At 44.8% G+C, this 12,186-nt stretch overlaps 1 protein-coding gene across 1 annotated transcript in view; it reads left to right on the plus strand.

Moving 5' to 3' along the window:
• Positions 1-12,186, plus strand: part of LOC121875855 — a 202,731-nt gene that overhangs the window by 125,333 nt on the left and 65,212 nt on the right. Inside the window, exons 9-10 of the mRNA XM_042380560.1 lie at positions 1,398-1,554; positions 1,666-2,152. Coding sequence (XP_042236494.1) covers positions 1,398-1,554; positions 1,666-2,152 — 644 coding nt within the window. The remainder of the gene's footprint in view (positions 1-1,397; positions 1,555-1,665; positions 2,153-12,186) is intronic.

Consider the following 12,186-nt stretch of genomic DNA (forward strand, 5'->3'; position numbering starts at 1 on the left):
GCGCGGAGCTTAATAATACCCTCACACACACCGGGGATACCTGTTCGTGTGAGGTTAGGTTAGGCTGGTTAGATTAGGTTAGGTTACAGTTGGGTAAGTGAGGTGATATAACTGAAGAAAAGAAAAGTCATGATAATGTTGACCGTCATTCAGAAAGTTGAGGAAGTTTCCGGAGCCGCAGGTGGAGGTCACTTGATTAGGTTTTGTTTACTTGAGTGACATGACGGAGCTGGGGAGAGGGAGGGGGAGACAGCGACAGTCAACTCTCGCTTCCTCACACAAATAGAGAGAGAGAGAGAGAGAGAGAGAGAGAGAGAGAGAGATAGAGAGAGAGAGAGAGAGAGACGTATACCACAACTCCACCATTCGTCAAGCTGGCATCTCTTGAATTAACTTTAGTTACATTGTCGTAAAGTTATGGAATTTCTACTGCCTTTTTACAGGTGTGAGATGGTGAGGCTGGAGACATTATTTTTACTGAAGATATAATATGGTAAATTGTGTATATTCATATTTTCTATTTCACATAATAATAATAATAATAATAATAATAATAATAATAATAATAATAATAATAATAATAATAATAATAATAATAATAATAAAAATAAACTTATACAGACGTACATCTATGTGTAAAATATAAATATGAAGGTACAATTAAGTGAAAGAAAAAATATTTACGATAATTCATGTGAAATATTATACTGTGACAACAAATGTAGCCTGAGAGCCTCGCGGTTACTCCTAGTCACACACACCAGCAACAAAGGCGAGGATATGCACAGCTTGATCCTCAGTTCTCTTACAGTCACTTTAGGCAGGAGATGGGCGACGTTCCCTTAGCATCAGACCTCACTAATTCACTCAAATTAGAGCGAACGCCAGGCGATGTTGATTGCTCCTTCGGGAAGTAACTACAAGAACCTCATTTTTGCCTCCAAGATACACTCGTTCATTCATCAAGGCTCTAAACTCCTCATGTAAACTGTATATTGAATGTCTTCAGAATTAGAGTGTATTGGGTGTTGACTGTGTAGGTGAAGGACTAACCTAACCTAACGTAACCAAACCAAACCTAACATACGGTGCACCCCCCCCCCGTTGGTAGCATTAGATTTTTACTCATCTAGTGAAAGAAGTTCGGGGTGCCTAATCTTCATGTGGTCCCGGACGTGTTCTAGCCACCGCCTACCACCACCAACCACACGTATTCAACACTACCTCCTTTATACACCAGGAAGTCTTGTCCTAATTGCAGTGTGTGTGTGTGTGTGTGTGTGTGTGTGTGTGTGTGTGTGTGTGTGTTACAGCACTAAAGACTTCAGTGTGAGGTTATGTTATACTGTGTTTTTGTTTCTCTGTACACATCATTAACAGTGTTGAATCTTCTACAGATGATACCTACATGTACGACGACGACGTGGAGGGCGGGGAGGCCGGGGCGGGCCTGGGGGCGGCGCAGGGATGCATGGGGCCGCCCCACCATTGGTACGATGAGCCACCCTACGAGTCTGACCCCGAGGACTTTCTTATCGGCAAGGACACCTTCAGGTAGGTCTGCGTGCTCTGTTTGTGTACACAGTGGATGATGGAGCTGTTTTATTATGAGATACAGTCGTTGTGTGTTAGTATGGGGTTGTGATGATGGTGTTGTGCCCACAGAGAACCTTATGTCAACAACCTGCGGGTGGTGATGAACGAGGAGGACATCATCTCTCTCAGAACGGCGGGGGACATCTCTGTCCCTCGTGACATCACCAGAACCGCCCACACCCACTGGGCGGGAGGTGGCCATGGTTTCGCCTTCCGTAGTCCCACCCACACTCACCGCAACCCCACCCACATCCATTGGCCAGAGGCCACCTACCAGAGTGGGCGGTGTGTGACAAGCTACCCGCAGCCCGTCTACGACAACGTACGACTTGTGAACGTGGCGGCCGGCAGGCCCGAACGACAGCGACGACGAGAGCCTGAGTACCACAACGTGGAGGCCGTGCGGGGGGGCGGTCGGCGCCCACGACGCCCACTCCTGAGGGAGAGCGGCGCTGACTACGCCTCGGATGTTCACAGTGTCACCTCCAGACTCTCCAACGTGTCGGTAGAAACCAACCGTTCCGACCCCACCGACCTGCGCCTCTCCAAGTATACGGTAAGTCCCTCCACACTAACACTTAATGCTTCTTAGAACTTGTGGGATGACACGAGTCCTGGTGGACACAAGCTGACGCTGGCCAGGAGTGTGTTGGACACCTGGATAAAGGTAAAGTATATTTTTGTATTGGGTTGTCATATATTGTGTCTCTTAAGGGTGAACCTTAATATAAGAGTCATTACTCACAGCTAAACACAACAGCCAACTGTGTCACGTCACTCTGGCTGGTGAGATGGTGTACTGGTTTTTGGTCTGAGCACCACATGTGTGTGGTGAACGCTGCCTCGCCACAGTTGTATGACGTATTAGACATTGACCGACCGCTGTAAAACATATAACATATTTTATGACTTATATCATTAGGTCGATGTTTCATTGTGTGTCGTTACGGTGTTACCTTAACGTCGCCAGGTAAAAGTTATAAAAGAAATAAAAGATTCACTTGTTACGATGTGAGGGCGGAAGGTGGTGTAGTACTCTCGAGGGAAGAGTAACATGGCCTGATTATCATAATTATTGTAGTATGTAAGAGTATTGAGAAACGAGTGGTAGGAGAGAGGGAGGAATGGAAGGGAAGGAAAGGGAGGGTTAAACATTTATAGTCTACCAGAACAAGTACAGCAAGATGGTGTAACTTACATGTGAGTCTCAGGACGCGCTACGTCTTTAATGTTACTATTATAAAGTTAAATCTTTACGCTCTCAGAGACAACTAAGACACAAACCATAAACACGAATTTATGGTTGAGGAAAATGTTTACCGCTTCGCCTTACCACTTAGAAAATATCTTTTTTTAGCCTCAATGGTTCGTTTTCAAAAGTCGTCGGTTTCCGATTTCCTTCCAGCATGATGTAAGCTTTGGTTGTCATCCACTGGTTGTCCAAATCGGAAACGTTAGCATGGGAAGGGCGAGTCGCTCCTTGGGTGGGCTGGGCCTCCCGCCACACCCACTATGGCGCCACACTCTCTTTATACAGGTATAGAGAAATAGTACCCACCGGCGACTATGACCTGGTCTAGCTTACATACTAGACCTCAGGCATATTATGTTTTGGTCACAGGGGAGGGCAGCAACACACAACAAGGTCACTATACTCAGGCTTCCTGGTGTAGTTAATTCTGGTGTCTCTTGAAGTATTCGACAGTTTGTTTTCTTGAATGGCGTTTTTCACCTTCACAATATTGATCGTTCGTTAAATGTTTGCTCCCTCCGCCTCTATAATGTAATGTTGACAATATAGCACCAGTCAGTAAGGTGTTTACTTGTAGATATTGAGGGTGGTTCTTGGTAGTGTGGTCGCGTGTGGTGTGGTCGTGTGGTGTGGTTGGATGTAGTGTGTTGTGTAGTGTGGTGTGGTGTAGTGTGTACCTGGTGAGTGTGTAGTGTGTACCTGGTGAGTGTGTAGTGTGTACCTGGTGAGTGTATAGTGTGTACCTGGTGAGTGTAGTGTGTGCGTGGTGAGTGTCTCTTTAACCCCTAGAACAAAGGTAACAGCTATACTGAAGGTCAAGAGGTCATGTTTTAGGACACAATGAGGTATTAAATGATGTTGTTCTAGTGACCATCTTGTGTAAGTTGTATCCAGGCCTCGACCCCCCGATCCCTTTGTTATTCTCAGGTTCTCGTCTTTCACTTTGTTCAATTATCTCCAGTTATCTCTTATCGTCTTCCTCCATCAACTGCACTTCTAATATCTTACTTCTTTATCAGTGACCTTCTTTCCTCAATAGTTTAGTATACTCTCTATCTTGGTCACTTCCATTTCATTTGTGTGTGTGTGTGTGTGTGTGTGTGCAGTAGGCGGGAAATTGTAATCCACATATCCGCCGGATTTTGGTGGGAACCTGACCACTGAAAGAGCTATACTGACCACAGGGACAACTAAGTGCTGCCTCTGACTCACTCTGACATCTTATGGGTCTTTATATTTATTGAGAGAAGGAAGGAGGGTAGAGTCGAGCCACGAGCAAACCCTAGTGGAGGGGTAGGTGGAGATATGAGAGAGGGGGAAGGTATAAGAGAGAGAGAGAGAGAGAGAGAGAGAGAGAGAGAGAGAGAGAGAGAGAGAGAGAGAGCCACTAATATACTCAGGTAATTAATAAAGTAGCACTAAAAATATTGAAAAGCATCTTACTGGTGATGTCGATACACGAGGTGGTAATGGCACGTATTTCCTTGTGACCGTTCTGGCACTTGACGTTATTCTGGACCTACACCGCCTTGATATAAACATGAACGCAAGGAATTCTCCCTTTATACTCTTATTCTTTCTTCACTATAGGTAACTCGCTGCGTATGTTGGGTGTGGCTCACAGTATTTAACAGAAAAAAAGATTACTCACGTGTGTGTGATCCAGGTCGACGGTAACACCCGGATAACTGACCTATTGAACACAACCACGACCCTCCCCAAACTGAACTGACCTGCAAACGTTATATTGTTTTTACTGCCCTCCAACAACTAGCCTCTATAATAGCATAATTGAGAATACTTTAATAATTCTACGAGTCCATCAACAGTTAAAAAATGTAAAAGCTATTACAACAGGAGTTCTCAGCCATTCACAACACTACTCTTGGGTGACGTCATTTCAGCATTGGGTCACAACTCAGGACGTGGTAGTTACGGCTGACTGACTGCTGCCTGCTGTCACAAATATGGACCTTAGTCATCACCTGCCCATCCATGGAAACCCGCGTGACGACAGCGACAGAATCACTTACAATTAATGAACAACTTAGTGTTAGAGAGAGTCCTAGGGTAATGGCGGCTGTTGGCGGCAGTGTGAATCAGCATACTGCACTCGACCACTTTCACTTCCCGAACTGTAGAGTCAGTTGACACTTGGATGACCTGAAGGTGCCCCGGAAACGAATCTTACAATCTGTAGGAGTAGGGCAAACAGGAAGCGACCGCTATATCCACTCTGCTGCCGTACCCATTAAAGATACTAAGAACAAAAAAGGTTTGGGTGTTGCTGTTGACAGGATACAAACGTTCGTCGGTCACGTGAACGAGACGAACCAGGGAAATGGTCAGATACAACGATCCTTCACACAGCGAGAAAGAAACAACTTGAGACGGTTGTACGAGACCCTGGGTAGTGTGTGTCTCTATAGTGTGACCCATAGATATAGAGACCACCCAGTCGAGGAAGCTGAAGACTGTCGACGGTGTACAGTACAGCGAGAGTTGGGGTTGGTATTAAACATTCAGGATGACACGCGGGGCATATTATCATGAAGAAGGTGACCTACCAAAGTGGGGCCTATAACAGTAGCGTCGCCGCTCGCTTCTTTAAATTATTCAAGGCTCGTCCACACACCACGTTCATGCAAAACAACGTCTCCCTCCCATACTGCAGCCGTATGGAACATCTTACCCTAACAAATGTATTGACCTGTGAAGACGGGGATCTGGATACACCAGTCGAGATACTGAGATAAACCAAACGGGCACACTATCAGACCCAACCTCCCCTCGCCCCCACACTACTGCCTCACAAACCAGACTTGACTTTTTCAAACGGAACGTGCCGCCGTGCCATGTGTCCCCGCGAAAATGCAGTTGTCCTGAACCAATTGTCTGACACTCTCTGACGCCGTTACCTGCAAGTCTCCTCTCATTCTTAGTGTGACGACAACATCCATTCTGTATCAATTTATGGTGTGACGCTGGCTGCTGAATTTAGACAATATATAACATTCTACAAACATGACTTGCCCAACGCTTATCCTCCTGCCTCTGGAAAGCCAACTCGTTTGAAGACCTGACCATTTCTAAGTCGCCTCTCATTTTCTTTCTTTTTCTTCTTATTTTCTTTGTACTTTTGTTTTCCCTTCCTCCTCCTCCTCCTCCTACCTTTCAGCTTGTCCCTGAAGGCGCCAACACATTGTTTGCCACACATGTTAACATCTTGTATCAACACCCACTCCTGTCAACAACCCCAGACTTACACACCTCACCTGTACCCGGGAGACGTGAGTGTGTCTCGGTTAGGTTAGGTTATTGTTTTGGTTTGGTGGACGTGTTTCTGTGGTTTGGCTCAAGTACCGTACACTCTTATATCGGAACACGCCAACTTATTTCACCTGAGGATTAATCACTAACCCACCCTACCCTAACCCACCAGGTAACATTCGGGTGGATAATCTTTAGTTAAATAAGCTGAGGAGGTTTATCTCCTCCAACGAGGAATATACGTCATGCAAGCCTTTGAAAATCTGCAAGGAGAGTTAGGTTAGGTTAGAATGCGTCCTTACACCTTCAGCTGTGTGAGGGAGGGGGTGTAGGTTTGAGTTATATTCCGAATCTGTGATGATAATCTTTTTCTTCTCTCACCACAACCCTCCCAAGGTCAGTGGCTCAGGTGTGGGCGCCGCCCGCCTGGGGGTGCGCCTGAAGAAGGGAGGGTTGTTACCTGTTCTCTTAATTAGGTTTGTTGTGGTGGCCCAGGCGGCTGTGTTGTTGATGAGAGGTTCCCGCTCTCACTTACTCACTCATTCTCTCTAACTCACTCACTCTCTAACTCAGTCACTCACTAATTCCATCACTTAACTCACTCACTCTAACTCTCACTCACTCTCACTCACTCACTCACTCACTCCCTGCCCCCCCCCCCACGGTGGTCTACGGTCGTCCAGGGTGACTATAGACCCTCACCCCAGTCTTATTAGGTCCTACTGTTTCTGGATCCCAACATAACCTAACCATTAGCTATGGGGCCCAGTCCTCGTGGGCCTTAACCCTAGGAGACCTCAATTCTGACATTGGTTGGACTTCATTAGATATTGTGGAGAGAAAGATAACGGATAGATAAATACAGTGTGTGTCTGTGTGGTGTAGAAGATGGTCCACTAGGTGATGGTGACAGGTGAACCATCAACAAATCTCCTGCTCCTTCACCTCTTCACCATCACACCACCTCCTTAACCCCGCCTCACCATCACACCACCTCCTCGCCCCCGCCTCACCGCCATCATTAGCAATTAGAAAATCTTCCATTAAAGTGATACCAACATCAATGTGTCCTTGTAATGGAGACTGTCATTAAGATACATTACCCCCTCATGATTGTAGACGCCATCTTCTGCACCTTTAAACGACCCTGTATACCTGAACGGACTCCATTAAATCCTCTGTTTTGATTATGGAGCTTCAGTTGGTTGATTGATTGTGATTGATTATATTGATTGGTTGTTGATTGAATGACTTATTGTTGGTTATTGATTGATTGATTGATTTTTTATTGTTGATTGATTGATTTGTTTGTTTATATAAGATGCCGCACATCATTGAATCCTTGGTATTGTGGCCTTGGGGAGTGAGGGGAGTGAGAACTTGTGATATTTGACCAAGATAGTAGAATGTTCTCCATGTTGGTAAGAAGAACATCGTGGTAGTAGGAAGATCACCATGGTAGTAGGAAGAACGTCATGGTAGTAGGAAGATCACCATGGTAGTAGGAAGAACTGGGAGCAGGTAAGAGACAGGCTGTATCCTATAGAGACCCAGGTAACGGCACAGCGCGGAAAGAAAGCCTGTAGCGACCTGGGACCGGAAGGAGACACAAACCGCAACCCGCCGGTGATGAAGACGAGGTGATGCTGAAGGAAAGTGCTGGAGAAAGTCTGACCTCCAGCATCTTGAAGTACAAAGCTGAAGGTCTTGTAGGAGAAGGTTGTGAACACGAAGCTTGACTGTGAACGAGAAATTGAAAAAAAATTGGAGAAATGTGTTAAACTGAGGAGAGTGAAGATGGGAACAAGAGTCTTAAGATAAGGAAGCTTGGCTGATGGAGGGGATGAGGATGATGATGAAGAAAGGAATTGAGAGAATGGTAATAGGAGCTCGGGGGAGATGCAAACCCGGGAAGAGATTGAAGGGGTGACCTGAAGAAAGTTTGGTCTGAGGCAGGAGAAAATCAAGGAGATCTGGGAGTGAGGGGTGGGTCGAGCAGCAGGAACTTAGAAGGATGAAAATAATGGACAGAAATAAGTAACATAACCAACAGAGAGACAGATTGAGGGACTCTGTTGCTGTAGTGGACCACCAGCTCCCCTCCCTCCTCCTGTCCACCGCTCCCAACTTTGCCTTTGCTATGTAAATCTATTATGCAAATGTTGGTTAAAGTTATATGCGTCGGCTAGCTGTGCTTTATAAGACCGTATACTTTGCGTTATTATAATTAGTGTTACTTAGTTTAAATACATGTTGAAGGGGCTGAGATATGTACAGTTTAAAGTGTCGTAAATCTGTAGGTGCGCTACCTGCGGTGATGGCGGGGCGGGGGGGGGGTTGCTACCACCCACTACTGAGCTGACTATTATTATTATTATTATTATTATTATTATTATTATTATTATTATTATTATTATTATTAGTGATGATGGTAGTAGTAGTATTTCACTATTAGAATACATGGACTTCTCATGTGCGTAAGCAGCTCCGGTATTTCATCCACACGTCTTAGTCACTAACAAAATGTTTAGTAAAGTAAACTTACTTGGTCATCAAATAAAAGTTTGTAAGTGAAGAATCAACCCATCAAGATGAGGAGACACGGAGCATTATAATCCAGGATGTTGCCCAACACTAACCTGCCGGGTGCAGGTGGATCTTTAAATGAAGAAAGAAAGAGCAACACTGCACGCGCGCGTGTGTGTGTGCGTGTTTGTGTGTGTACAGGTGACGGGGGAACGAGATAGATGAGGAGGAGTTTACAGTCAAAACATGGCTGGTGCCTTCATCGCCTCTTCGGTCAAGAGTTAGACGATGATGATGATGAAATCTAAACCAATGCGAATACCCCGCTGTGGATAAGAGGCTGGAACAACACATTAATCTTGTGAGTGTGGAATGTGTCGTGTGTGTTTGCCAGGTAGATGAGCACTGCTGTGTATACAGTAGGTATCAGCGTCACACTCACTTCACTTTGTGTTGACAGACCAACACTACCGTGGGAGGCAACACATGCCACGATGATCTAACACATTAATTTACAGCCATAAAATTTCATGGTTTCGTCCATCCAGCCGCTTGTTGGTCCTGGACCTTTAAGGTTGTTTCTTGAATTTTCGGGGAACAAGTTGACGCGTGTAGAGCATCGAATAATAACAACATTCTGTGCAATAACTGTCGGCCTAGACGCAGCCACTCCATACAAGGTTTGCAGTGATAAAACACAACAGACAAGAATGTGTAGTGGATGAGCCGTGTATGGCGGTGATGACCTAGAGAGCGAGTGTGATGAGCTGCAAGACAGTCCCGGACGTGGGAGTTGAGGGGAAGGCCTTGCAGATCAGAGGTCAAGTGGTAGTGAGACCTGGTTTGCGTGTCTGAGTGTTAAGTAAAGGTATCTAGTTAAGATAGAGTCTCAGTGTTAAGTGAAGGTATCTAGTTAAGGTAAAGTCTCAGTGTTAAGTGAAAGTATCTAGTTAAGGTAAAGTCTCAGTGTTAAGTGAAGGTATCTAGTTAAGGTAAAGTCTCGGTGTTAAGTGAAAGTATCAAAAGTGATCACCTTATATATCTGTCTGTCCATTTGTCCGTGCACAGTGTTAGACAGCCGGAGTATATGAAATTTAACCTGTACCTCCCACCCTCCTCATCTTGGCAGGAATAATATACCTCGGTTTTCAAGGTTAGGTTAGGTGAGGTTAGGTTTGGTTTGGTTAGATTAGGTTTGGTGAGGTTAGGTTTGGTTTGGTTTGGTTTGGTTAGGTTTGGTTTGGTGAGGTTGGGTTTGGTGAGGTTTGGTTTGGTTTGGTGAGGTTAGGTTTGGTGAGGTTTGGTTTGGTTTGGTGAGGTTGGGTTTGGTGAGGTTTGGTTTGGTTTGGTTAGGTTAGGTTAGGTTAGGTTAGGTTAGGTTAGGTTAGGTTAGGTTAGGTTTGGTTTGGTTAGGTATTTGTGGTGCACTTTTGAAAGATCACACGGAGAGCGACGATGACTCCCTGGCCGTGGCGTGTGGACTCACGATTGGATAACAGTAATAAGTATGAAGTAACTCGTGATGGCGGCCTCCATACTAATTACTAACTCTTTGAAATGTACTTTAGGTTTATTTTTGTTTTCGCTTCTCACCAGACAGTATAAATTATCAGTGCTTCTTGAGGCTTTATATTGTGTAGTAATTCGCGTCATATTGTTCAGTCGGTGGGGGAACTTTTGTGGCATTCTGTCCTGGGGAGAAACTTGTCCTTTTTTTCCCGTTATGATGTCCCCCCGTTATGATGTCCTCCCCCGTTATGATGTCCTCCCCGTTATGATGTCCTCCCCGTTATGATGTCCTCCCCCCGTTATGATGTCCTCCCCCGTTATGATGTCCTCCCGCTATGATGTCCTTTTTTTCCCCCTGTTATGATGGTGGGACAATTTATCCGTGTTCTTGTTACGAGTTTTTCAAGTTTTCTGTTAATGTCGTTGTTGGAAAGTGTCTTTGTTTTCCTGTTAAGGCTTCCAGGAATCATTCTACACTGTCAGTGGAAAACCCAGCAGCATAGGCCACAGCAGTAGAGGAACAGCAAGAGCAGCAGTAAAGGAACAGCAGCAAACAAGAAGCACAGAAGAGCAACAAACCATTAGCAGAAGCAGTCCCACCAACCACCAGAGCTCTGACCCACATACTGTACACCTTTGTTAGGTTGTGTTGACTTGAAGTGGGTCCAGGTGGAGGTGTGATGGTGTGAGGGGAAGGACGTGGGAACATAACGGCGGTTGCAGAGGCGTGTTGAGGCGCGGCAGAGGCGTGTTGAAGAGGCGCGGCCGTGGCTTTAATCCCCCCCTCCCCCCGGTTACACTGCTCACCATTACCTTGTTCAGCATTACAACGGAGGTGATTTTGCAGCATTACTTACCGTTTGGGTCACTGAATACGACCGTTAATCCCGCGCCTCTATTCCTGTTGCCGTTATCATAAACAGATGAGCTATACAGGTAATCCTCTTTATACACTTATTCTCCCTTCACCTAACCTATTACCCAACCTAACCTATAACCTAACCTAACCTATAACCTAACCTATAACCCAACCTAACCTATAACCTAACCTAACCTATAACCTAACCTATACTAATGGCTCTTTAGCTGCTCTCACCCTCTCATCATCTTCGTCTAAGACTCTAAGTAAACAAACATGAACTCCTTACGCTTCCCTGCTGGGCGATATTATGCTTCTTCATTTCGTAGATTTTTTCTTGAAATTTGACTCTGTATCTCGTACCGCACTAATTTTTAATTGATTTTTTTTTTTAATATCCGATACGATCAGCGGTCTACACAGTATCAAAGGTTTAGGTCATTGGTCTAAGTTTTAGGACCTAAGCTATTATTATTATTATTATTATTATTATTATTATTATTATTATTATTATTATTATTATCATTATCATTTTAGATTTAAGAATTCTTTGTTTTGTGTCGACGTCTGGGGCTACTCGAGTGTTTGGCCAATAATATCATCATTTAGGAATGTCAGTAAGTTTTTGGAAACTCAGAGGTCAAAGTCATCAGTTGTCATATGTATGTAAAAGAAAATGAGACTTCTATAGGCTCTGGGTTAACTCGTAAGATATTGCAGATGGTCAGGTGTTATGGAACCAGTCACCTGTTGTTATTGTCATTACTTTTGGCTGTGTTAACATAATCCCGAACTGGTTTAGCCACTGAGAGTATTTTACACCCATGATCCCTCACGTCACTCATGGGCGTGTAAACTGCCCCACGCCATACACAGCTGAGAGCGGTTCTTGGGTCACAATTGTTTATTTTTAACCTCCACTGACTAATACAGCGCCTGTACTTGAAACAAAACATTACATTGCTATTTATACCATTTACTCCGTGTACCCATTTCTCAGGGAGCGATATCTAGGACACTTCTCTTTGACGAAATGTTGTAAAATGACGTAAAAAACCTATGTGATACTTGAGGAATATACTGTAATAGTCTGTATAGTTGTTTAGCTTTAGCTTTTGGGCAGCCGGGGAGTGATGAACCTCACATGGCGGCTGGGAACTGAGTGACGGACGGG

Source organism: Homarus americanus, unplaced genomic scaffold (genome assembly GCF_018991925.1).
Source record: "Homarus americanus isolate GMGI-L3 unplaced genomic scaffold, GMGI_Hamer_2.0 scaffold24588, whole genome shotgun sequence".
NCBI classification, from domain to species: Eukaryota; Metazoa; Arthropoda; class Malacostraca; order Decapoda; family Nephropidae; genus Homarus; species Homarus americanus.